The 27534-nt window shown below is 49.8% G+C and overlaps 1 protein-coding gene across 1 annotated transcript in view; it reads right to left on the bottom strand.

Moving 5' to 3' along the window:
• TENM4 (teneurin transmembrane protein 4) overlaps nucleotides 1-27534 on the bottom strand; it is a 441581-nt gene that overhangs the window by 224248 nt on the left and 189799 nt on the right. Inside the window, exons 4-5 of the mRNA XM_052662001.1 lie at nucleotides 23431-23529; nucleotides 21645-21880 (exon numbers count right to left, since the gene is read on the bottom strand). Of these exons, the coding sequence (XP_052517961.1) occupies nucleotides 21645-21880; nucleotides 23431-23529 (335 nt within the window). The remainder of the gene's footprint in view (nucleotides 1-21644; nucleotides 21881-23430; nucleotides 23530-27534) is intronic.

Here is a 27534-nt window from a genome sequence, read left to right as displayed (position 1 = left end):
CAGATGATATTAAGAAGAGGTGGCAAGAATACACGGAATAACTGTACAAAAAAGATCTTCACAACCCAGATAATCATGATGATGTGATCACTAATCTAGAGCCAGACATCTTGGAATGTGAAGTCAAGTGGGCCCTGGAAAGCATCACTAGGAACAAAGCTAGTGGAGGTGACGGAATTCCAGTTGAGCTGTTTCAAATCCTAAAAGATGATGCTGTGAAAGTGCTGCACTCAATATGCCAGCAAATTTGGAAAACTCAGCAGTGGCCACAGGACTGGAAAAGGTCAATTTTCATTCCAATCCCAAAGAAAGGCAATGCCAAAGAATGCTCAAACTACCGCACAATTGCACTCATCTCACATGCTAGTAAAGTAATGCTCAAAATTCTCCAAGTCAGGCTTCAGCAATATGTGAACTGTAAACTTCCTGATGTTCAAGCTGGTTTTAGAAAAGGCAGAGGAACCAGAGATCAAATTGTCAACATCCGCTGGATCATGGAAAAAGCAAGAGCGTTCCAGAAAAACATCTACTTCTGCTTTATTGACTATGCCAAAGCCTTTGACTGTGTGGATCACAATAAACTGTGGAAAATTCTGAGAGAGATGGGAATACCAGACCACCTAACCTGCCTCTTGAGAAATCTGTATGCAGGTCAGGAAGCAACAGTTAGAACTGGACATGGAACAACAGACTGGTTCCAAATAGCAAAAGGAGTACGTCAAGGCTGTATATTGTCACCCTGCTTCTTTAACTTCTATGCAGAGTACATCATGAGAAACACTAGACTGGAAGAAACACAAGCTGGAATCAAGATTGCCGGGAGAAATATCAATAACCTCAGATATGCAGATGACACCACGCTTATGGCAGAAAGTGAAGAGGAACTAAAAAGCCTCTTGATGAAAGTGAAAGAGGAGAGTGAAAAAGTTGGCTTAAAGCTCAACATTCAGAAAATGAAGATCATGGCATCTGGTCCCATCACTTCACGGGAAATAGATGGGGAAACAGTGGAAACAGTGTCAGACTTTATTTTGGGGGGTTCCAAAATCACTGCAGGTGATGACTGCAGCCATGAAATTAAAAGACACTTACTCCTTGGAAGAAAAGTTATGACCAACCTAGATAGCATATTCAAAAGCAGAGACATTACTTTGCCGACTAAGGTCCGTCTAGTCAAGGCTATGGTTTTTCCTGTGGTCATGTATGGATGTGAGAGTTGGACTGTGAAGAAGGCTGAGCGCTGAAGAATTGATGCTTTTGAACTGTGGTGTTGGAGACGACTCTTGAGAGTTCCTTGGACTGCAAGGAGATCCAACCAGTCCATTCTGAAGGAGATCAGCCCTGGGATTTCTTTGGAAGGAATGATGCTAAGGCTGAAGCTCCAGTACTTTGGCCACCTCATGCGAAGAGTTGACTCATTGGAAAAGACTCTGATGCTGGGAGGGATTGGGGGCAGGAGGAGAAGGGGACAACAGAGGATGAGATGGCTGGATGGCATCACTGACTCGATGGACGTGAGTCTGAGTGAACTCCGGGAGTTGGTGATGGACAGGGAGGCCTGGCGTGCTGCGACTCATGGGGTCGCAAAGAGTCGGACACGATTGAGCAACTGAACTGAATTCCCATTTCACAAATGAAGAAAGGGGAGGCTCATAGAGGCTACATGATGTGCCCAAAGACACCTCCTAAGATACTTTCCATGTTTACACCCTGACTGCCATAGGCATGGCTGACCTCCACAGTCAAAACCATGCAAAATCAAGTAAGTGACTTTGGCAGAATCAGTCCTCAAGTGGGGGTCTATCCAGAGCCTTCAGAGCTATATCATTTACTAGGGTCCTGATTCTGGATAAATGACTTTTCCTTTCTGAATCTCAGTTTCTCTATCTGTAAAAGAGACAGCAATATTACATTAAAGGGTTACATGGAGTAACACACGTAATTTGTTTAGAACTGTGCCTGCACAAAATAGGAACAAAGCAAATGGCAGCTGTCATCATCACTGTTATTTCGCTCTGATTTTCCTAAATTCGAGATCCCTTGAAAGACCTGTTTAAGCCAACTCTGCCCATCACCTTTCCTCCTCTCCATACATGGCCCCTAATTTCCCTCCCATGCCAACTGCAAAAATGCCAACTGAAAATTCCTTTGAGTTGAGGGCTGTTTCAACACCCTGTTCCCATCAGCTGTCAGCTTTTGAGCAAAGGAGCTAGAGATATTTGCCCAATGGATAAAACAGTTTTTAAAAGCGGAATCAGTATAAAGCAGCCTGACAGGATCCTACTGGTGACTACGTGGCGCTAATTTTAAATCAAGTAAATATATTGCCTTTCTTCCCTTCTCTGGATAAACCTGACTGCAACAATCAGGGTTACTGTCTCTCAACCCCAAATTAAGTGTTTTCTGGAGAATGGACTCTGGCAAACTTAATCATTTTTCTGCACTGCGCAATGCTGTGGGGAAAGGAGGCCTTTCAGCAAGGATTTGCTGGCAGCCGCTCGATATTTCTGTAAAACAAGTTGAGGAGGGGATGGGTGCTAGAGAAGGGGGAGGTGGGCACACCCACTGTCAGCGCAGAGATGAAAGGTCAGTTTAACTGGAGGGCACTGAAAACTGGTGACACAGCAAGTTGTAGGGGAACCGGGGCTGAAATCTAATGGAATAAACAGCTATTATTGCAGTAATGGAGTTAGAAAGCTGTCTTCTCAGGGCACCTTTCACCCAACAGGCTCTACTAAGACCTCTTCCGTGCATGACTAGTCTAGGGGTTGGCCACCTCCACCACCCCTTGGACGGACCTCAGCCCAGTAATCCAACCTCTTCCTGCCCTGCTGTGCTGCTTCCAGACACAAGAAAATAGAAGGCATGAAATACAGTGGTTACAAGCACAGCCTTCATAGCCACGCAGCCCTGGGTTCTGTTTCTGGTTCTTGTGTTTACAGTTATATGACTTCATTCCTGTTGTTCAACTCCATTGAGTCTCGGGGTCCTCCTCTATAAAATGGTGATAATAATGTCTAGCTCCAAAGAACTCTTGTGAAGATGAAAGGAAAGAATATATTTCACGAGATTATCATGCTGCTTGGCATTTGCTCAAATTGACTACCAGAGGGTAGCTGTCTATGTTGGTATCATCATCACCATCATTTGCAGTGTATATTAAAGTTTTCACTGAGAAAGTGAAGTAAAGAGATATCTCAAAGAAGTGGAGAACTCTTTGAGTTTTGTTCTGGTTGGTGGCTGTTGGGGGAGTATGGATGTTGCTCTGACCGAACCTGAGCCCCACTCACTGGGGAGATGGGACTTAGGCTTGACTGGGGCAGAGGCTGGAAAAACGCTGAGCCCAAGTCTCTGAATTCATCATTGGGAGTCCTTTCTGCTAAATGACCCTGGCACTGAGTCACAGCAGAAAATGCTGTGAGAGCAGGAAAGCCCCGCTCAGGGCTTGTGCCTCCAACAGGAGCTGCACTCTCAGACCAGAGGAGTCATCTTTTTGAGCCTAAAGTAGAGGGAATGAACCCCCGGGGCAGGTGATGTCAGCTCACCAGGGGGCTCTCCCTCCAAGGCAGGGATCATGTTCTTGTCTCCACCAAACCCCCAGCATCTGGCCCACAGGAGAGAAGGAGAAACAGAGGAGAGGAAGGAGACAGACGTAATTAGGACTGTTACTGAGACAATAACAGCTTCCTTTATTAAACGTCGCACCGCGTGCCTGACACAGTGGGGGAGGGTGCACATTTGTTCCATCGTTTAATCCCACCACTTTTTAAGCAAGATTGTATCTCCACTTTATGGATTACGAGGACTGCAAAATGGAGTGACCAAGTAGATATTATTAACCTGATCCTGCATCTCTAGAAAACCAAGGTCCAGAATCCTCCATCACTGCACCACTCGTCCTGGCGGCACCAAGATCCAAACTCAGGTTCTGGGTCACGGCATGCCCTGAGTCCTTCGCAGACCACTGTCAGAGCCCAAGGCAGGCCTCCCCGCCATCCTGATCAGAACAACATGCAGCTTCTGAGCAAATCACAGCCGGCAGAGCAGTCAAGGAAGCGACGCCACTGCGACTCCATGAAGCGGAAGACACGCCACCTCCTCTTCAAGCTCAAGGTGTCACTAAGGATCCAGGAAGCAGAGACACCCTCGGGGTCACAAGCCCATCCAGGTGCTCCTGCTGGGGTGTGAAGCCAGCCCTGCCCTAGTAGAGCTACACAGCTGACCTGGGAAACCCAGGAAAGTGCCTGTCATTTCCCTGGAGGAGGCAGAAGGCTGTTCTGGAGCTCTCTAGGTTCCCCTTCTTTATGGTGCTTGCAAGTAAGCACCAAGGCTATTCACCAAGCTATCTAAAGCGTTTCTATAAAAGGTGTCTCAACTTAGCCAAGGACCAGCCTCTCACATGTGAGGCCTTGTCCCCGCCACTGAACCATCAAAGTGGGCCAAAGCAATCAGGGGCTTGGTTCCACCTTGGGAGCTCCAGCGGGAGGATGTGCCTGTTGCTAGGTTCCATTTCCATAGCTACTAGAGAAATGTCCTGTCGCAGGGCTCCATGAGGCACCAGCCGATTGCCTGGTTTCCTTTGGCAAACCAACCACGTAACTGGCTTTTTTTTTTTTTTTTCTCAGTGATCAAAGTCAATTAGGAGGTGGTCCCCGCTGTACCACTAAATGGAGTTTTAATTTGTGTATATATTATTAGGATAGGCCTTTCCCCTCCGGAACAGTCAGTTCAGTGGGAAGAATGAGGGCGGACAGCTTAACACTGAGTCTGCCACCTGGATTTGTAATAAGGGATGCTATTTCTCTACAATGAGAAGCGTTTTGAAAGAATGTTGCAAACTCTCATGGAACAGAGTGTGCAGTGTCCCTCTTTGATTCCCCACAGCTTCCCAGTCTCCTGCCCATGGAAGTCTTCTCTAGCTCTTTGGAATTAGACTACACTTTCTTGCCTCTCTGCCTTGTCTGAGCACAGAACCAGGCACTCAGTTCTTGGATATTCTAGGGACCCCTGTTTAGCTCAGTCCTTTGGCAAGGAAGTTTAGGACAGCCGGGAGTTCCAGGCACCATGTTGATGATGACAACAACAGCCACTGTCATTAACGACACCAGGCACTCTGCTTAGTGCTTGACAAGCGTGTCTGTGTTAGCTGCTCTGTTGTGTCTCTTTGTGACCCCATAGATTGTAGCCTACCAGGTTCCTTTGTCCATGGGATTTCCCAGCCAAGAATAGGAGAATAGGAGTGGGTGGCCATTCCTTTCTCCAGGGGATCTTCCCAGCCCAGAGATCGAACCCGTGTCTCCTGCATTACAGGCAGATTCTTTCATCTGGGCCACAAGGGAAGCTATTATCAATTAATCCTTGCAAAGCCCTACACTGTAGGTACTACTATTATCCTCACTTGCAAGATGAGGGGACTAAGGCTCTAAGAGGTCCAACAACTTGCCCGAGGTCACACATTTCATAAGAGGCAGAGTCACTTCAGATCTGAACTGAATCCACACTGCCCAGAAGCCGTCCCCAACCACTTTACACACACTGTCTTTCTGGTTAGATGTGAAACTGTAGAAATGACACAAATGGAAAATAAAAGAGGAGAGCTCATTATTACATGGACCTGCTGTACTGCTCAAACTCTGTTGGTGATAATTTTCATGAGGCTTAGAAAACTCCAGCATTTGGAAGGCTTATCAAGTACAGTACCTGACACTCCTCATGGCTTCTCCCTGTCCTGGAGCCTCTATCTGTGTGGGTTTCTCCTGTTCCTTGAACACTCTTGTCCATCCAGGCTCCAGGCTTCGCTGATGCAATGCCTCTATGTGGAATGGCCACTACTTTCCCTATTTTTAAAATCATTCTCCCATCCTTCAAGGCCGACTTCAAACCTTGACATCTTCTGTGAGAATTTCCACCGTAGCCCATGGCCAAAAGTGCCCTCTGCTCTGCCGTCTGCCCCGGGTCCTAGCCATTACTCTCCTGTGCCCACCGCCCCAACAGCCTGTGTCCAGGTGCTCCCTGACACTTGACGGCTCTGCTGTCCACCTATGTGCCCAGTGGGGCAGATCTGCAGAGAGAGCCAGGCTCCCAGCTCTCGCCTTAACTGGCTATGCATCTGGAGGTAAGTCACCTAACCACTCTGATCTTCAACTTTTCCATCTGTAGAAAGGGAAAGAAAATAATCTCCTGGGGTTCTTATAAGGATTAAATTTAAGGAAATCCTTCATAGATTGTCAAGTGTATTGAAAATATAAGACATTATTATTATGTTGTTTAATCAATGAAAGAAAGAACACCCAGGTTTAATAGACAGACTAATGTAAAGATTTACATGGGAAACTTCCTACGCAGCCCCAGACTGACACAAGTAGGGATATGCACAGAACAATTTAATGAATTTAATGCTTTACAGAAAAGTGAGGATGTATAAACAAGTTTCCAAAGAGGAGTTTTCAGTTTTCAGGTAAAGAAAAATGCTACTTCTAAAATTCTCATTTTGAGTCTTTGCTACCTCACCATTCTACCTCCTCTCAAATATCATTTTTGCCTGCTTAGTGGGCAGAGTCATATAGTGCTCATATACACAGAGAGACTCACACACTAAGACAACACAAGTTCAATGAGCCTGTCTTGCTGTAAAATTCTACAGATGGCCTAAATGGTAAAATTTAGGACAATGTGATGAAACGCAGGCCAGAGCACAATTAATGATACTGGCATTTTTTTTCCCCTCTTCCCCCTCTGGAGGCTATGAGCAAAATCTAACTCCAGGCTCAAAGGCGCAATAAATCTAGCTGTCTGCCAAACACTAGCAGAAAAGGCCTCCTCTGAAATGAAATGTTACACTGGTGACAAGCTAATGCCACAGCCCCATGAAGCCTGGAGGACAGCGAATCAGATAACACAAGGGGCTAGGGCTCAATAAGCAATGTGTATCGAGGTCCCTGATGTCATCTGAGCCTCCTCTGCTCTCCAATCCTGGAGCATTCTGCGTGCACACCACAGCTCCACTCAGTGCCACGGATACCCGTGGCAATCCTGGCACAAGGCACGTCCCAGGGTGGGGCGGGGGGTGGTGGTGTGCGGTCATGGATGCTCCATTTTTTTCCATAAGAAAAGGTAATTTCTCTCTTAGTAAGGAGCTCCCTGCATCCTCTCAGCAGTTCAGATCGGTAAACCACACCAGTCCCACCCCAGCCCAACTCCAGCTATGGGAATTGAAGAGCACACTGTGAAGAGGGCAGGCTCTGCGGCGAATTCTGGCTCTCACACTCAGCAGTGACGTGGCCTTGGAAACTGACTTGTTCTCCTCGGGCCTTAGTTTCTCGTCTATGAGATGGAAATGAAAACAGAATGGAACCTAGCACATGGCTGTGCCGCGCTCACTCATTCAGTTGTGTCCGACTCTTGCGACGCCATGGACTGTAGCCCACCAGACTCCTCTGTCCATGGGGATTCTCCAGGCAAGAGTACAGGAGTGGGTTGCCATGCCCTCCTGCAGGGGATCTTCTCAATCCAGAGGTTGAACCCAAGTCTCTCTCCTACATTGCAGGCAGATTCTGTACCATCTGAGGCCCCGGGCAGCCCAGCACATGGCTGGTACTTGACAAATGTCTGTTGGATGGGTAGGATCATTGAAAGCTTAAATGAGAAATACATGTAGCAGAACATGCCTGGCACGTGGTTAGCTCTTGACACATGTGAGCTGCCACCTCTGTTCGATCAGAGGAGGTCATGGTAGGGAAGGGGGCAGGAGGGGCAGAGGACATCCCTGGAGAGGATGGCAAAGTCCCCCTTGTTTGTTCTGGGCCGCAGGGGTGCGGCAGCAGGGGAAGATATCGGAGGAGGGCTCTGAGAGGCAGCATGGTCTAATAAAGGGACAAAGGACTTGGAATCAGAAAACCTGGTTTCTAGACCCAGCTCCATGACTTAGCTGTCCTTCCAGGTAAACAAGTAATTTAATTGCAGCAGGCCTCAGTTTCCATATCTGGGGTTTGCAGGATTAAAAAAAAAAAAAGCAGTTAATAATCTTCTACAGTGCGGGGATGCTGGGGATGACTGATGGGTTTGAAAGGCCTCATGTGAAGGCAAGGGATTTCTTGGGCATCCGCCCAGTGGAGCCTCTGCTCTAAATGGGGAGGCAGCCTGCATCCTCCTGCAGTCCCCGTGGTTTCTGCACTGAGAGCCTTCAGTAACAGAGAGACCGAGGCCCGTGCTAAGTCCAAAGCACAAATGGGTATTTTAACAGTCTTCTGAGACAGGTGCCAAAACCAGCCAACATTTCTATCTAGCATCCCTTGCCTTTGTTTGGACTGTTCCATCTTTCAGAAAGCCATTCCTAGCTTCTCTTTCAGTATCTTCCTTGATTTACAAGGCTCAATGCCTTGGGGAAATTTTATCTGATCTTCCTGGCTGCAATGAATTGCTCTCTCCTTTGGACTCCCACAGGGATAAGGTTCAAACCCCAGTAACATGCTTTTATTATCTGTCTACGATTGCCTTCGGCTCCTTACGCATCTGGCTTTCCATGAAACCACGGAAGACTCAAGGTAGTGATGCTAGCTTATCTGGCTTTGTCGGTCCCCGTGGCCCAGGACAGAGCCCTGCGGACAGGCTCAGTGAATGTTCCTCGCCGTCTTGAACCTCAGTCTTCGGAAGTTCCCTCTACTACATCCAGATTACCTGAAGTCCCTGTGTGTGCAGATGGCCCTGGCTGCTGAATCTGAAAGGGGCTCAAATCTCTGGGTGATCTGGCTGCCTGGAAGAGTGAGACCCACATATCCTCAGCACCTACCAGGGACCACCCACCTGGCTGGAACCTTTGTAGCTCTGCCTCTTAATGCTCAAGACACCTCTTGGATATTTATGGACAGAACTATCCATGAGAAAACCAAGACGTAGAGGGATGAAGAAACCTGTGTGAGCAGGACTAGAAGGTAAAGTCTGTGGCTTTTGCTCTTAGACTACATTGCTGTCTTTAGAAGGATGAAGCCGTTTAGCTGTGGTTTCATTGTTTTATTGCTAGAAGGAAGGACACACTGTGCTTTTTACAGCCAACTCACCTCCTCTTCCCTTTCCCGCTCCTCTCTTTCTCTGCTTCCCTCTCCCCTTCCCACCCTTGCAATGAAGAGCTGCTTGGCTGGGTCTTCTCATCTCTGTCCCCAGCCTATAGCTCTAAGTCAGCCCTGAGTGACCACCTCTTCTCTGTAAATAGGTCCTTGCAGTAGTGGAAAAACAGCCATCAGGGAGACTATTCTCACTTTCTCTCTGCATCTAAATGCAATTAAATTATTTCACAGTAATTAGTTCAGAATAGAAACAAGGACTTGGGGACAGTTTCTTCCCAAGGATGCTAAAAATCTGGAAAAATCGATTCTTCCACACGCCCAGGGTGCAGCTGGGGAAGGAGGATTCTGGACACACAGCTTGGTCCCTGACCGACTATGAGCTATGCTGCCTCTTCAGGGGCCTTGGAACTACTCATGGGGCAGGCCCCCCCCGCCCCCCCCCCCCCCACCGCTGCCCCCAAGTCCTGGGAAGAGTGTGCTGTCTCTGTCAGTCTCTGTAGCTTCTGTTGTTACAAAACATGAATATCCTAATAAACTCAGGTCCTTTCTTTCTTGAGACATTTCCAAACTGAGGACTGTTTGGCCCTCACATTCAACATACCTTGTTTGCTGGCGGGAGGGGAAGACAGACTTCATTCATTAGTAGCTCTTGTTAGAAAGAAGCAGGCGCCCTGTTGTCACAGCCTCCTTGTAATAGCCTATTATCTGCTTTCACTGGAGGGGGAAACCGAGGCTCAGAGAGAGCGAGCTTCTCACTTCAGTCTTGCAGCTGGGAGGAAGGGGCGAGGGCCCATGGCCAGGCCTGTGCCTCACACCACCCCTGGCTGGCCTCCCTTCCCTTCGTTTCCAGGAACCGCTTTTCACTCTCCTACGATCTCCCTGCCTCTAGACTTTTGGTCTCTGTTCCCTGTAAGAGCCTAAGCTTCTATGCTTACCATTTTCTCTCCCTCCATTCCACACCTTGCGATATCCGTTGGGTTCTGGTTCCAACATCCTTGCCTCCTCTCTCTCCTTCAACACACTTTTGCTGAACACAGGCTACATCCTGCCACATGCTGGTACAAGAAGCTGTGGCCACAGTGCTGGACAAGACCAAAATCACTCCCGCCCCCAAGGAGCTTACAGTCTACAGTGCAAGTCTTACATTCTAGTGGAGACAGAGCTGAGTCGGGCTAAGACCCAGGCCCCAGCTGCGATGACGGTGAGGCTCCTGGCACTGTGAGCGTGTATGACTGGGTTCCTGGCCTAGTGTGAGGTCATCAGAGGAGCTTTGCTGAGAAAGGGACATGTGAGCTAAGCTTTCGGAAGGAACTGACTGGGAGAAGGCAGGTGGTTCCCTCCACAAATGAAGCTCCTTTACCTCTCTGGGTCTCAGGGCCACTTGTAACCTCCCTGACCTCCACTTGTTGGACCAGCTGACCCAAGAGGAGACACAAAGCCGCAAACGGGCAGGGAAACTGGCTACTTAGCTGGAGACCCGCGGATTCAGCCCCATCCTTCCGAGGAACCCTTAGCAGTTGAGTCACGAGGGCTTTGAACTGTCTATACCTCGTGACCCAGAAATCCTGCTCAGGGAAACACCCCCCCAAAGTCAGTGAGAGAGGAAAAAAAGCAGGTTTTCTTTATTTCCAGTCACTGAAGTGCTGTTTATAACAGCAAACAGTTGGAAATAGAGGAAAGCAATGATATAATAATGGCACAAATATTACAGGGGTATCAAACTTGACTAGAACGAGATTTTTGTGTTAACACTTAGAAATATGTTCCTGAAAAGATGGTCCATGAAAAAGGGAGGAGGGCCTATGCTTGCGGATTCATGCTGACGACACGGTGGTCTTGGCTGCAGTCCTCAAAGGAGGTCAAGTATGACACACAGAGAAACCTAAAACGTTCCAGCTCTTTGCCTTCATATCTTGAATTCTAAAATTATATCTTAAACTTTTCTCAATAACACTTAGAAGCCTTACAATTTGAAGGTTATGGCAGGTAACACCTGATCTTTGAATCTAGTAAATACATCACTTCTTTGCTACACGTCTCAAAGACGGTACCTAAAACTATGAAGACGGGGTCTTAGGTGTGTGGTTGCCTGAGTCTGAGGATGGACTTGACAAAGGGAACCTTTGGGGTGATGGAAATATTCTGTGTGTTGTGGTAGTAATGGTCACACAACGCTGCCAGAATTCATAGCATGGGATGCCTAAAAAGCATTAATTTTCTACATGTAAATTGTATCTCACTAAATCTGATCTTAAAAACAGGCAGTCGGGGCCTGGTGGCTGAGTGGATGTACAGGTAAGGGAGCCACACCTGAGTGGCGTGTGGGTCTCAGTCTAGAGCCCTGACCAGTGCTAGGGCAAGAACTCTGGAGAGTGGGGAGACTGGTGTCAGCCGTTCACCCTCCAGACCCACCCTCTCCTTCTCCCCACTGCTCTGTGCCCTGCGGGACCGAGCCACATGGTCAGGACGAGTGGGTTCCCTTGAGCTCTGGCCCCTGGTGGGGTCCTGCCAACGGGAGGATAAGCGAGAATGGGGAAGGAGGGAGCTCTGTAAGATGGACAATTTTCTTTCAGGCTGAGCTGAAGCACTGTGAATGACTTACTCACTTCAGCTAGTCCTGGCTGTTTATTCTGATTTTACAGGTGCAGAAACTCATCTGAAGGAGATCAGGTCCTGGTGTGGGTGGCATCGGAAGTCACGGCAGAAGGACGATGCGGATGGCAGCCACTGATCTGCAGAGCTGCGATACTTGAGTCTCCCCTCTGGCTGCAGACACAGGCAGCCCCCCTCACAGGCTGCTGTCCCTGAGAGGAGTCCTCTCTCATCAAGCCAGAGTCAGCCTTCCCCACCATTCTCACCTTTAGTCCCTGTTCTGCCCTCGTCAGTCCCACGGAGCAAGCCTGCCCTCTCCCCCGCAAGCCGGCCTTGCACACGACTGCGGGGAGCCATGCTGGCCTCTTCAAGTCCTCCTTTTGAGGGGGGCTGAAGGATTATGTCTGGGGTCTGTTACAAAGAGAACAATCTATATATATCTTTCTATTAGTAATTCCCACAGAGCAGCATGAAGGCATCAGTCTTGGAGAGAACGCCTTTAATACAGGATCGTGTATCTTTACAGGTTTCTATATCTTTATCACTTTTTCCTCCTCCTAAAAGATCAAGTTCAATCATCTCTGTTTCCCATTCTTTGGGCTATAAAGCTAAATCTATGGCTTCTATCCAAAAGGCCTGATACAAAGTCGAAGAGAAAGGGAAGAAAATGAGCCTTATTGCTCACTAATAACACCCAGGCCCAGAGTGCAGCAGGCCTGTGCTTAGGAAGCCAATGGCATCTGAGATCCTGATATGGCAGGAGTGGAACCAAGTGGGCATAATTGTGGGGCAGCAGGGGCTTCAATCACCCTGGCTTCTGTCTCTAATGCGTCCTCTATTCATTTCACATCCAATTCACCTGTACTCAAGGCCTAGGACATAAAATGCACATTTCTGCCACCATGCTTATGCCCACACTATTCTGCCTAGAAACACCTTGGCAGATTTTACCATCTTGCAAGTCTTTGGTTCAGTCATAGCTCACTGAGCACAGCTACTCTGTGCCAAGCACTGTGTTGGGACAGAGTCTGCAGCCGAGACAGCCTAGATAGTGTATTAAAAAGCAGAGACATCACTTTGCCAACAACGGTCCTTATAGTCAAATCTATGGTTTTTCTAGTAGTCATGTATAGACGTGAGAGTTGGATGATAAAGAAAGCTTAGCACTGAGGAACTGATACTTTCAAACTGTGGTGTTGGAGAAGACTCTTGAGAGTCCCATGGACACCAAGGAGCTCAAACCAGTCAGTCCTAAAGGAAATCAACCCTGAAGATTCATTGGAAGGCCTGATGTTGAAGCTCTAACACTTTGGCCACCTGATGCAAAGAGCCGACTCACTGGAAAAGACCCTGATCTGGGGAAAGATTGAGGCAGGAGAAGAAGGGGGCAACATAGGATGAGACGGTTGGATGGCATCATCAACTCAATGAACGTGAGTTTGAGCAAACTCTGGGAGACAGTGAAGGACAGGGAAGCCTGGAGTGCTGCAGTCCATGGGGTCACAAAGAGTCGGACACGACTGAGTGACTGAACAACAACTGAAGCAGAGAATAAGACATTAGGACGGGAGACCACACTACCAAACAGGAAGGCAAATCTGAGACTCCTCCTCGGATTGCTGCCATGAGGAAGTCACGTGCATAGCTATGCCTGGCCCATGCCTGCATGAGGGAGGCTGCCCCAGTCTGTGCAAGTCACACTGAGTGCCCAAGTCCATCCCTGTCAAAACTGCCCAGGTAACCTGAAGAGCTGGATGACTCAAGCTCTTGCAGACCACGAGTTGCAATAATATCCCAACCAGCAATGCTCTCTAGAAGCTGCCTTTTGAAAAGCAGCAATTAAGCTCTACAACATTCTCACTTATAAATTAAACTATCACCACTTTGAACAAGGATTCTGAATTTTTTTCCCCAATTCAGTCAGCTGCTGGTGGAGGTGAAAAATGCAACCTAATTTTAACAGAGTCCCTCATGGTTTTGTAGCATGTCGGAATGTTCTGCAGTTACCCAGAGGCTGCTGCAGCCCACACTTGGGACTGCACCCTCAGTGATTTGGCTCAACTTCCTATAAGCACCAATTTGCAGACTGGAAAGGACCTAAGAGGATTAGTTACTCCCACCCCATCCTTGGCTGAGATAACTGAGGTCCAAGGACAGGTAGCAGCTGTCTCCAGAGGCCACCAGCAAGAGACTCATCCTTTGTCACATGCCTCATTTAACCTGCTTAACAGCCTCCAGAGCGAAGTACTACTGTTCTTCCCAATGGTAGATGAGGAAACCAAAGTCCAGAAGAGTCACACAGTTGCAGAGTGGCAGAGCTATTTCCACTGAACCCCATATTCTCTCCCAATCAGAACGCTGTTGTTTAGTCACTCAGTTGTATGTAACTCTTTGAGAGCTCATGGATCTCATGCTTGCCAGGCTCCTCTGTCCATGGGATTTCCCAGGCAAGAATACTGGAATGGGTTGCCATTCCCTCCTCCAGGGGATCTTTCCGACCCAGGGATTGAATCCACATCTCTTGCATTGGCAGGCAGGTTCTTTACCGCTAAGCCATCTGGGAAGTCAGATCAGAACACATGCTCTCTTTAGAGAAATCACCCAAATGAGGCCCCACCCTCTGGAGGGACCTGGACCTGACAACAAAATAAACCAGCATCCCAGGGTAATCTCTGGGTCTCCATTTAAATGTAATGCTCTTCCTGGTTTTTGTATTATTAACAAGCCTTTTAAAAAAATCTCCTGATTTAAAGGCTGATCTGGCTAGACAGGTGCTTGAAGAGACCTCAAATATGACTCCATGCTCTTTTGCAGTCCTCAGTGTCTGCTTTTTATGCAAGATTCAGAACTTGAGGGCAGCTGTTGGTTTTATCTGGATAGAGGTGACTAGCAGGGAAGCAAAAATCAACTTTTGTCCTAGTTAAAGAAATGACGCAAGGTGCTTTGGGGTAATGATTCTTGCGGCTGCTTCCCTGGAACAGAGAGACATCCCTACAAATGCTTTCTGACAGGTCTCCTTGGTTGTTCTGTCAGCTGCCCTTGCGACTAACACAGGCTGGGGAGCCTTCAGGCACTGCCGCCAGATGATGCTGGCCCAAGTTCTCTCTCAAGGCTTACTCTTTTCCATGGGGTGCTAACAGCACTAATGATCCTATTAATAATCATTAACAGTATCTAACATTTCTTGAGAGCCCACTCTTTGCCAGGCAGTGGGATAGCTGCTTTATGCAAATTATCTTACTGGAACATCACAAAACCCCATGAAGTGGCCACTATGATTATTCCCATTTTATAGATGGGTAAACTGAGGATGCTGCTGCTGCTGGCAAGTCACTTCAGTTGGTCCGACTTGGTGCGACCCCAGAGATGGCAGCCCACCAGGCTCCCCCGTCCCTGGGATTCTCCAGGCAAGAACACTGGAGTGGGTTGCCATTTCCTTCTCCAATGCAGGAAAGTGAAAAGTGAAAGTGAAAGTGAAGTCGTGTCCGACTCTTAGTGACCCCATGGACTGCAGCCTACCAGGCTCCTTCATCCATGGGATTTTCCAGGCAAGTGTACTGTAGTGGGTTGCCATTGCCTTCTCCAAAACTGAGGCTAATAGAGGTTAAATTAACTTGCCTGAGGTCTCAAAGCACATTAGGCAGCTGAACTGGGACTTGAAAGCAGGCAGCCTTATTTCATGGAGGAGGGCATGGCAACCCACTCCAGTATTCTTGCCTGGAGAATCCCCATGGACAGAGGAGCTCGGCGGGCTACAGTGCATGGGGTCGCGAAGAGTTGGACACAGCTGAGTGACTAAGTGCAGCGCAGCACAGCACAGCCCTATTTTAGAACTCAGGCTCTCAACCACAATGCTACCCTCAGTCTCCTCTCCTGTAAAAAGGGCCTAATCATTCCAGCCACATAAGCCATAGGGAATGTGGAAACTGAAGTTCAGCGAGGTTAAGCCACTTGTTCAAGTTTACACAGCCAGCAAGGTATGGAGTTAGGATCTGAATGGGGTTTTCTAATCCTCCATCATCTGAGCTACAGGGTAGTGGCTGAGAATATGGCCTTTGAAACCCTGTGTCATTTACCAGTTGTGTGACCCTGGCAAAGCATTAACTTCTCTGAGCTTTAGTTTCCTCTTCCAGAAGACACAGAACTGTTGTGAGTGTTCAGAGAGATGGTAACTGTTTCGTAATGGCTTGGACCAATGCTAGGTACATGGCAAAACTTTAGAATACCATATACTAAGATGGGCTTCTCTGGTGGCTCTGATGGTAAAGAATCCACCTGCATTGCAGGGGACCCGGGTTTGATCTCTGGATCGGAAGATCCCCTGGAAAAGGGCATGGCAACCCACTGCAGTACTCTTGGCTGGAGAATCCCATGGACAGAGGAGCCTGCTGAACTCTGTCCATGGCGCTGCAAAGAGTCGGACACGACTGAGCGACTAACACTACACTACTAAGATGGGAAAGTTACAGCATAAAGCTTAAGACTGTGAGCTCCAAAGAGAGGGAAAAAAAACCAGATTAAAAGCGTCAGCTCAAGAGGCTGAGTACACAGTCTAGCCATTGACTGTAACAGTGGATGAGTTACTTAAGTTCACAGGGTTTCCATGTCCTTATCTGTAATTTGGGGATAATAACCCACAGGCCACTGGCAAACTTCAATGAGAAAACACAAGCAAAGCGCTTCAAAGAGTCAGGGCCGAGTGGACAGGGTATGATGGAAGCGAACTGCCCTGATCAGTAATCACAAAAAGTGACCTGTTATTTCCACTACTCTAAACCACACTGCTTCTTGGGGTGAAAATGTTTTTAAAATGATTAAATGCTATCAAATAAAGCATTATCACCATGACGGCACAAGTTTCACGGTCCGACTTACAACGAACCTTCCCCTCACACCCTCCTCTCCCCATTACGTTCTGCGAACAGATTTCTTTTCTTTGGGAAAGAAAAGGTAGGGTATTCAAATGGAGACTAAACCGACCTGAAAACCTTCATAGAGAGAGTGGATGACTAAGGCAAGACACCCACCCCAGTGGTGGCCTCTCTGTAAAGGGCGTTCTTCGGAGGCAAAAATCACACATCTTTGCATGATTCTTAAGAGATCCCCCAGGCTCAGTGAGGGTCCTCCCTAGGTTCCCAGCCCAGGGCAGAACAGACAGTAACATCCCAGGGGATGAGAAGACAGCCCGAGGGCAAGGCCCTGGGTCCTGCAGCCTTTATGGGTAATCAGTGCCGACTCCAGCTTCTCCATCTCCCTATGAAACAGCGGCCAATGTGTCTACAAATGAAAGGTCACCAGTTGCTTCGTTCTCAATAAACTTTCCAACAAAGAAACTGAAAGTCAAGTGGATCTTGAGCCCCTTCCGGACGTGGCAGCCCTGCGCAGACCCCAGAGAAAGAACATCTCTTTCCTGCCCTCTGTTTTCAACTCCCTCTCTGCTGGTGAGGTGATGCAATTCTTCTCTGGAACTTGATAGGATGTAAAAAATAATTACAAATGAAAAGGTTATTCATAATTTTTAAATGAGTTAATTAGTAAACCCAGTCAGACTCGCTCATTACAGTAATTAATAATTGATTACACTTGAAATTAAACACAATTTTTCATCAAAATCTAATTAAAGATCTGCGCTTCTTGCCTGTTGATGAGATCAGCTGGTCTGCTGGCAAAAGTCTTTGTGAAGGATATTTGTGCGCGGCAGAGACAATTAATTTGATTTTGAATAATTGGTAGATCCTTACAAGGTAGTCATCATGGCCTGAGATGATGGCCAAGCCAACGAGAGCTCACCCTTGGCCCTTGGAAGGCCAAGCAGCTGGAGAGCAAGCACAAGGCTGCAACCCAGCCCCAGAGGACTCGTGGGACCCAGCCGGCACCCCGCAATGCACGCACGGCCTTAGCTTACTCCTCCTCCAACCTCAGAAGCATCCTCCCGAGGTAGTGGACTATGAGGGAGAAATCAGGACTCAGGGGGAGAAGTTGCCCAGGGAGCAACAGCTGCTTGGTGGCAGAGCTGGGAGTGGAATCCAGACTCTCAGGCTGCTGCGAGCTCTGCCCCCAAGCCTCCTTGCGGAATCTCCAGGTTAACAGAGGGAAGCCCCCAGGCTTGCCTCTCTGATCGGGCCCTTGGATACAGATCCTAAACTCCCATTTTAAGTTGTCTATATACCTCAGGCTTTGGCAGAAGGATGTATTTATTCTTGGCAGGAACACCTTCTCAGTGGACTGACCTCTCCTGACTTGAGACCCAAATTCTCCCAAATCGACCTCAACCACCCGCCTCCCCCGCAACACTGTCACCCTCTGAGTTGAAGCCCTCATCTTCTCCTGACTTGTTTAGGCAGTAGGGCCCATTCTTCCTCCCTCCACCCTGAACTTTCTAAGACAAACGTGTCCTGCCACTGCTTCAAGCCCTTCAGGGGTTCCCTGTTGCCCATCCAGTAAGGTCTTGAACTTGGCTTCCACAGTGATCTTCACAATCTGACCACTCTCTCCCACATTAGCTCTAATCGTGGCCCCCATGCCCCTCAAAGTCTTCAAACAGAAAATGTCTTTGCCACCAGATCGCCTCCTTTCAAGACTTGGAAACATCCCTTAGTGCGAAATTCCTTTCCTTCATGTCTACTTCTGGCTGTGACCTGAAGACTCAGCTAAAACAGCACCTTTGCCAGAAAGTCTCCTCGGGTCCCTCCTGGAGGGGGCTGGGTATTCCCGCAGCTGCTCCCCATGTCACAGGTAATATACTACGGGGTCACGTTGGATAAACTGCTGCCTCTAAGCTGGCAGCACCTCAAGAGAAGGGGACATGCTGTTGGCCCTAGCGCAGCACAGTGCCTGACTCAAAGAAGGCACCTTGTTTGGTTTGCTGAGTGAGAAAGAATATTCACAAAATTGTAGATTCTAAGACTACTGTGAAACGGAGTATTTCCTGCCGTATCAGTAAACCAAGATGTTGCAGCCATCAGCAATTTCAGGCCCCCAAGCGTGAATTTCTGAGCCCTGAGGGCACCCAAAAGGGAGAACAATGCTTATGATCCAGGAGCTGCTGCTACTCCCTACAGTGAACAAGGAACTAAGGATGCGAAAAAGCAAGGAGCAGAACGCCTACCTCAGATAGCTGAGATACATATGAGAGGAATGACTTCAGTGAGCCCAGCCTCTTTCATCCTCCCATACATAGGAAACTGCCAAATTCCTTGAGATACCTGGTTTTCCTTAATTAAAAACAATCTTTTGATATTCAGACTACCTGTCCCTTGCTGCAAACTTCTGTATAACCTGACTCCCACCCTGCAGCCTACCTCCTCGGAGCAATTATGTCAGGGTTATTCAGAGTCTGTCTCCTAGGCGTGGCGTCCTAAAAATTCTCACCAAATAAAACATCAGGTTCCAGGCTGTGACTGTTTTTGGAGTTTGACATTATCAATGTGGGAAGGAAAATGAAAGGTCCTCCAGTGACAAGCCCTATTCAATGAATGAATCTTCGTCTTGCTTACGTGGTCATGAAGCACTGTTTGCACTCTTCCTAGACAGGAAACACACCAGCTCCCACAGCAGCCCCTACCTTTAGATGGTTGATGATATAGTCTTACTAAATGGGAGAGGAAGAAGCCCATGGGATGGATGGCAGAAAGAAAGGGTATTCAATCAAATAGACACTCAGACTTTCTGAGCCAAGTTACACAGTGCACAGTATAAACCTTACGACTTTAACACAAAACAAGTTGCTGTCTCTTGATGAACAGTGACACTGCTTATTCAAAAGTCTTCTCATCTATAACCTGTTTGCAGGGCAGTACTGGAGATGTGGACAGAGAGAACAGATTTGTGCGCACGCGGAGAGAAAAGGGTGGGACGGACAGGAAGAGTAGCATGGAAACGTGTACGCTGCCATATGTAAAACAGACAGCCGGTGGGGACTTGCTGTATGACTCAAGGAACTCAAACTGAGGCTCTGTGACAACCTACAGGGGTGGGATGGGGTGGGAGGTGGGAGGGACGTTCAAGATGGAGGGGACACATATATACTTATGGCTAATGCAGGTTGATGTATGACAGAAACTGACACAATATTGTAAAGCAATTATCCTTCAATTAAAAATAAATAAATTTAAAAAAATTTATGGGTCTCAAGGGAGAAAGGTGGGGAGGGGGGTAAATTAGGAGTTTGGGATTAGCTAAAAAAAAAAGTCAACTCATCTATGAAATATAATAATGTCAGTAAAAAGCAAGGGCTGTGCTAGTGGTCGGTGGGGTTACAGTACTGGTGATGCCACGGAGAAACTGCTGTGCCAGGTGGCCGTGCTTGGAACCCCACAACCCTCCCCGGTTACCCGATCTATGTCAATCCTGAAGCTCTTGCAGAGCCTGGCTGGGAGCTGACTGCTCCCAGTTTGGCTGTTCCTTTTTACCCCACGACCCAGAGCAGGGGTGGCAAATACTCGGCTTGTCATCAATATTCTCCATTCCTGTGACCACAACAGACATCAGCCATCAGTCACAGACTCTTCCACGGAGTCTGAACGAAGCCTTGGGAGGCTTCTCAGCACAGCTTTTCAAGGCGGCCACAGCGAATCAATCAGACAGAAGAGCAGATAAACACATATGCCAACCTGATCTCGGTGCCATGAGATTCTCCAACCCGATCTTCACAAGCGGAGGAGAGACCCGGCATGCCAGATAAGGCTTACTGCAGCTCCAGGTGCTTAAGGAGTCTTTGCTCGGAGGGTTACCATCTTCCTGATTACTTGTTTCTACTTGAAGATCTTGAGAGCGAAGTGACTTTACAGCTCACATCGCCCAGACCCCCATTTAGGCTTGAGTCTCCTCCTCCCAAACCAGTGGGAGCCGTGCTCTGTTCATCACTCCCTGTGAGAGTGCTTACTACCTCTCGAGACAGTCCTCTCCCACCCATGGTGACTTTGCTTGTCACAGAGTCCTTTTCCACAGTGGGCAGCACTCTGTCTTCCTCTGGCTTCTGCCAGTGAGTTTCATTTCTATTTATTGGGTTTACACAGCAAGGTTTCCTTTGCTAACAGAAGGATCTCAGAATGCCTGAGCGTGGATTCCAGGCCTTCTCAAGCTGGCCTAACCTACCATACATCTTAGAATGATAGAATCTGAAGGTTGGGAAGGAAAGAGGGTTAAGCCAACCCTGGTGGATGCCGTTACTAACAGGCTGATTTACAGAGAGGCAGCGGACTCTACGCCTCTCTCCGGAGTAACATCCTTCCCGGGAGCAGACCAAAGGCCAAAGGCAGGGGTCGGAAGCAGGACACCCGACTGCGCTGCAAATACATCAGAAGAGCGTGCAGCGGGGGTGTCACAGGCATGGCGCTGGGCCTAGAGGGGTGTGTTACACGGTGGGAGCCCTGGGGTCAGCTAGGCAGGCTGGTCTGTGCCGCCCCCCGGCCTGTGTGTCCCCTCAGCCAGCGCCAACCACTCATGGGGGCCCTTCCCAACCGCGGTCTCCCACTGGACCTTGGCTCCCCTAGAAGGCCCGGCCAGACCCTCACCTTCAGACCCGCTCTCCTGGCTTGAGGTCAGCACAGCCCACTCTGTGGCAGCTTCCCTCCAGCCCCAGGGCCTGCGGTTTCCTCCTTGCTCCTCGCTGCAGCGGCCTGGCACCCACAGGAGAGGCCAGCCTGCTGTCGAGCCTCCCAGCCTGCCACTTCCTTTCTAGTCACTACCCCCCGTGACAGTCATGTCACAGACGACGCCAGGCTTCCATCACACGAGGGGGCCGACAGGATGTGCATCCAGGATGTACACGCATGCCGCCTTCCTGGTGTACATGCAGGAGGAGGGGATGGTCCCAGAGCCCCCCTTGACAGTCTTGGGGTGCAGGGGGCATCGTTACCGGCTGGCCCAGGGCGCTCAGGCCGCATGGTTCACCCCTCTGTGAGCTCTGACCGCCCACAGGTGTCTCGGTCACTGCCCTCTGGGCCGAAGGGGCCCCCAGGGACGCTGGGGCGGGGCGGGGGTACTTACCCACAAAGTACGCCAGCAGGATGACCAGCGTGGCCGAGATGGCAATGGCGCTCAGGGCCGCGCACTTCCAGTTACAGTACTTGGAGGGCTTCTTGAGGTTGAAGGCCGGGCGGGAGAAGGTGGTGCGGGGCAGGGGCCGGGGCGGCGGCGAGTACACCGTGCTGGACGTCAGAGGGTAGCCCGGCGCCGCGCTGCAGAAGAGCGGGGAGGTGCCTCCCGGCTTGAAGAGGAAGTGCCTGTGGACGGAGAGAAGCCGGGGGCGGCAGGGTTAGCCGGCACCCCGGGAGCCCACACTGGCCTGAGGGTGGAGGCAGCGGTAGAGGAAGCATGCAGAAGAGCCTAGAGAGACGGGGAAAGAGAGAGCCGCCACGGAGGAGACGAGGGACAAGAGAGAAAGGAAAATCATGTGCTGGACAGAACAGGGCGCAGGGAGACACGTTTCCACGGAAACAGAGGTGGGACAGCCCTGCCCATGGGGAACCCACCCCAGCTGGACAGAAGGCTGGGTGCTGAGATCCTTTTCCTGGGAAGCCACGGTGGGGCTGGGATGCTGTTTTCTTGGAGAAGGAACTAGATGTCTTCTAAAATTATTGCAGTAACTTGGAAAACGCCGAAAATCCTATTCTGGCCACCATCACCATTCCCCCTCCCCCGGAGATTATGAAACCGCCGGTTTTTCCTCTCCCTCCAATGCATCCTTCGCTTTTGTACCATGGTGGAGGAATGGAATACCAACTATTTCTTTTTTTTTTTTTTTTAGAGGGAGTTGGGCTTCCCTGATAGCTCAGTTGGTAAAGAATCTGCTTGCACTGCAGGAGACCCCCGTTGGATTCCTGGGTCTGGAAGAGCCTCTGGAGAAGGGGTAGGCTACCCACTCCAGTATTCTTGGGCTTCCCTTGTGGCTCAGCTGGTAAAGAATCCGCCTGCAATGCGGGAGACCTGGGTCTTCGATCCTTGGTTTGGGAAGATCCTTTGCAGAAGGGAAACACTATGCACTCCAGTGTTCTGGCCTGGAGAACTCCATGGACTATATATTCCACAGGGTTGCAACGAGCCGGACAGGACTGAGTGACTCTCAGTTTCACGTTCACTTTGGTAGGGGTGCGAACCAAGAAACCACTACTAAACCCTGCCAAGGTCAAGAGTCCCTTAGTGGCTGTTACACAGCGAATGTCAGCAGATGCCTTCAAAGAACTCTGCTCAGAAGCCAGCCTGCTGCCTTCCAGGCCCCTGGTAACAGCTGTGGCAGAGGACAGATGGGCAACTGTGTCCTGCAGCCTGGCCATAGACTTGAGGGCAGCATGGCAAGGTCAAAGCACATTGTTGTGGCCGAATTAGGTGCCAGGAAATCCTGGGAAACGGGGTGCACTGGTTGCCCTGCATGCCCCTGGAGTCTTAGGGCAGAAGGTAAGACTGAGAGGGCTCCTGTACCCTGCTGCGGTCCAAGAGGCCTCGGGCCGCAGAATATAGCACCAGGGCCAGCATACATACAACACAGGGCCTGTGGTGCATAGAGGCGGCTACATGAGATGGCTTCCGGATGTCAGAGGCAGCCAATGAGATGCCGGGAGCGCCATATTAACAAGACTGCTGTTAATATGCTGCGGGATAGGGTACTCCAAGGATAAACTCTTGCAAGTTGAACACAGGCTTGGGGATGGGCATGCAACATGGCCTCATCACTTCCCCAAGGAGGTCCCAGGGAAAGGTCTCAGGGTCAGCATGCAGGAACGGGGGCCACAGGGAGAGCACACACAGAGGGGAGGAGCATGGGGACATCACCTACCCGTCATTGTAAGCCCCATCATGGCGGGAGGCGCTGAGAATGTCCATCTCAATCAGGCTGTCCTGCAATGTCCCTAGGAATGGCTGCTTGCCTAGGTTTCTACACACACATGGAGACATGAATGAAGCCATGAGTCATGCATCGATGAAGGGCAGAGTAGAGAAACACGGAGAGCGGCTGACTGCTGTGGCTGTGCGTGAGACCAGCGGGGGGCAGTTTCCAGGCAAGGGGGCTGTGGGCAAGCCCCCGGTGCCCAGGGTCTGCCTGGCCCAGAGCATCTGGAGGGAGCACCCTCCATACAAACCTGTAGGTCTGCCAGCTGTGTGCATCACATCGCATCTCTGACTGGCGAAGACTGATTATGGCTCATATGCTGAGCTAGGCGCGTGATATCCATTTATCTCAGGTCTTCAAAGAGACACGGTACAAGGAAGGCAGTGTCGTCCCCTTTGTACAGAGCAGGGAATGGAGACACGGGGAGGTCCCAGGACTAAGCTGAGGCTACCAGCTAGCAAGGTTCAAAGCAGGGATGTGAGCCCAGGTTTATCTGGTTCCAGAGCCTGGCTTTCTCCTCTGCTTGATCCTGCCTACATCTGCTTTAACAGCCAGAGACTCACTTTGCTCGTCCAAAGGAAAAAGACAGACAAGCATTTTGGGCCCTTTGTTTTAAAGCAGTGGTTCTGAAACTTGTAAGCATAGGAATCCTCGGGAGAGCTATGCTTTGCTGAGGCTCAGCTCCAGAGATTTGGGGTCACTGGGTGTTGGGGGGTCTGGGGATCTGCATTTCTCATGAGCCCCCCAGGTTGCAGGTGGTACTGGAGGGTCAGGGTCCTTTGGCAGGGCGGTGATGACTGATTGGCAGGGACAGAGCTCCACAGGGACGGGGGGCTCTTTCGTCCCCCACATGCATTGAGGGCACTGAGGCCTTCTGGGACCCAGAATGAAGGTCGACACACTTGCCACTTTGGTCTCAACTGTGCCTGCTAAGTGACGCCACTCACACACAAGTGCATGGGGTCTTGTTTCCTAATGTTTCAGGGTTGCTGCCACCTCACTTGAATTGTTTTGAACAAGCCCGTGGTGGATACCCGCTGCTATCTGTGCCTCAGGGAAGGACTGACTGCATAAAGTCACCTTTTGGGACCAGCCCTGCCACATACTATCCTTCTGACTTTGACCAGATCTTGAGAACTGGAAAACTAAATTCAAGCCCCCTTTCTGCCGCATTCTTGCTGTGTGACTTTGTGTAGACACTTTAACCTCTTCTAATCTTACACTACTGTATCTGTAAAATGGGGCTAATAATACTAAACTCACAGCTTGCTATAGGAACAACTGAGGAATGTTGGAAGTATTTTCAGAGTTTAGGCAAAGGTTACAGAAATACCAAGGCTAGCTATAACAGTGGCTACCTAACCTACATCTCGGCTTCCCAGGTGGTGCTAGTGGTAAAGAATCTGCCTGCCAATGCAGGAGATGTAAGAGACGTAGGTTCGATCCTTGGTTGGCAAGATCCCCTGGAGGAGGGCACGGCAACCCACTCCAGTATTCTTGCCTGGAGAATCCCATGGACGGAGGAGCCTGGCGGGCTACAGTCCACAGGGTTGCAGAGTCAGACACGACTGAGGGACTTAGTGTGCACGCACCCTAGATCCACTGTATACTTCTCACTGTCTAGAGCTGTGCAACTATTATCCAGTGTAAATCTTTCTTTCTCAACAACCCTGCAAAGTCTCCACTGCATCCTTGTTTTGTAGGCTGGCATGCATGGCATGGCCTGGAGAAGTCCGAAGGTTCTATCATATAGTAAGCAAATGGCAGAGCCAGACTGAAGCCTGAGTTTGTCTGCCATAGGAGCTCAGGCCCGCTCAGGCCCTCTCTGCCCATAACCTGCTCAGCCCCACATACTTGCAAAAGGAGGGGCTGTAAGTACTGTCTCAGGGCATCATTCCCCTGGCCTTCCCAGGGACTGTGGGGGCACAGACAGCACTGTTTTGCAGCCGAGCCTCTGAGTACCACCATGCTGGTGGGTACCTAGCAGTCTGGGTGGCAGCCGGATCTGGAAGCCACCCCTGGGGCATCCCACAGAACCCAGAGTTCCCGCAGGGGAGTGGAAGTCCCTCGGAGTGGCCCCATTTCTACCCCCAAGCAGGGAGGCCTTCTGACGGGAGGTCCCCTGACCCAGCGAGAAGCACACAGGCCCTGGGGTCAGGAAGGTCTGCCTCTCTCAGCCCCTGGCCTGCAAGTGCCTGACAGACGGTAGAAAGAACTCAAATAAATATTTGCTGACTACTGCGGGTGACGGGGTACACCAAGGAGAGTGTGCCTGGCATATCATGAGCATGTAGTTGGTGTTTAATTGAGGGTAGCACAGGGGGGGCTTTATTATTATTTCCTCTATTCCCTCCATTTCAGGAGGACATCTGCAGTCTTTTCATAGTCTATACTGCCCAGCCTGGGCAGGCCCTCACTCCCCTGTCCAGGGACCCCAGAGCTGAGCTCTTGCTGCCTTCCTGGGGCCTCAGAGTGACCACGTGGCACATGGGGGTCTGGCCTGTATCACTAGGTGAGGACTGTGCTCTCAGACAGTCAAATCTAATCTTTAAGATGCATCAGTAGCAAGTAAATATATTCAGAGAAAAGGGACAAAGGATAAAGATCAAAACGTTAACAGTGCGGATTTTCCAGTGTCTGGAATAAGAGCGATTTTAATTTTGTAATTTTAAAGGAAACTTTTAAAGAGAGAGAGAGAATGGGCAACTATCTCCTGAAAGCACAGATCCATTCAAACAAGGGAAAAGGCAACACAACAGAAAAGGGTTTCTAGAGTGACAGAGTGCCTGTCATTTCCTGAGAGCGCCTCCACATCCACACTAACTCAGGTGTCAGTCATGTAGATCACTCAGGAACTTGGGGGCACGTGAGTACGTGCTGAAATGCTGCCCATTCCGATGCTACTTCTGCCTTGAACTGTGCTGTGTGTGTGCTCAGTCATGTCTGACTCTCTGTGACCCCGTGGACTGTAGTCTGCCAGGTTCCTCTGTCCATGGGATTCTCCAGGCAAGACTACTGGAGTGGGTTGCCATGCCCTCCTCCAGAGGATCTTCCTGACCCAGGGAACAAACCCTTGCATCATCTGCACTGGTAGGCGGTTTCTTTACCACTGTTTCACCTGGGAAGCCTTTGCCTTAAAATAAGAAGCCTTATTCCATACTTTCAAAGCTGAGTTCTGGGTCAGTTTATTAGGTCTCATCTGACTCTGAGAAAACCGAGGCCCAGAGAGACACATGCCCCACTCCCACCCACATAGCAAGTCAGTGGCAGAGCTGGAATGAAAACTCCGGTGTCCCGACGCCCAGTTCAAGGGTCCTGAGTACATTTTGTGTCTACCTCTGTCCCTAACATCTGGGTTTCTGGTTCTTCTGAAACATAAATGTGATGAGGGCTTCCTGATGGGGACCCTGAGCTGCTGAGCCCTCCCTGGGTCACAGTCCTGCAGGGTCTCCAGCTCACTGCTGCTGGGAGCTCAGGTATGGCAGTCAGATTCATCTGACCCTCACATTGCTGGGTGTTGTTAACTCACTTTACAGATATGGAAGCTGAGACCCAGAGACGTTAAGAGACTGCCCGAGATCACACAGCAATGAAAAGCTAGGGATGGGATTCAAACCCAGATCTCTCCAACTTAATCAAGCTGCCTATCAGGAAAGAGCAGCCAAGGGCTTGGAGAGGGCACTGCAGGGTGATGCTAGACTGTACTTAGAGCTCCTCTTAGAGGCAGGAGGGGACTGGCTCCCTTCGAAGCCTGAGGGGAGGCCCTGGATCATTTCCTGAGCTGCCTGAAGCGGGGTTCCATCTCTTTGACCCAGGGCCGGATGAGCTTGTCTCCCAAACGCAGATGACAGGGCTTTGGGAGAGGAAGTGGCTGGGGAGCTGCAGTGGCCAGTGGTTCTTCTGGGACCATCCCATTCCACAGCCCGTCTTCTCACCACAAGCCCACTGTCCTGGACCAGGTTTCCACCCACAGGGCCCTGGGACAGCCGCCAATAAAGCAGGACAGGCAGGGATCACACCCCACACCCTGCAGCTGAGACCCTCCCACAA

Source organism: Budorcas taxicolor, chromosome 25 (genome assembly GCF_023091745.1).
Source record: "Budorcas taxicolor isolate Tak-1 chromosome 25, Takin1.1, whole genome shotgun sequence".
NCBI lineage: Eukaryota > Metazoa > Chordata > Mammalia > Artiodactyla > Bovidae > Budorcas > Budorcas taxicolor.
The sequence above is the reverse complement of the archived record's forward strand: the minus strand, read 5'-3'. Positions and strand labels throughout refer to the sequence as shown.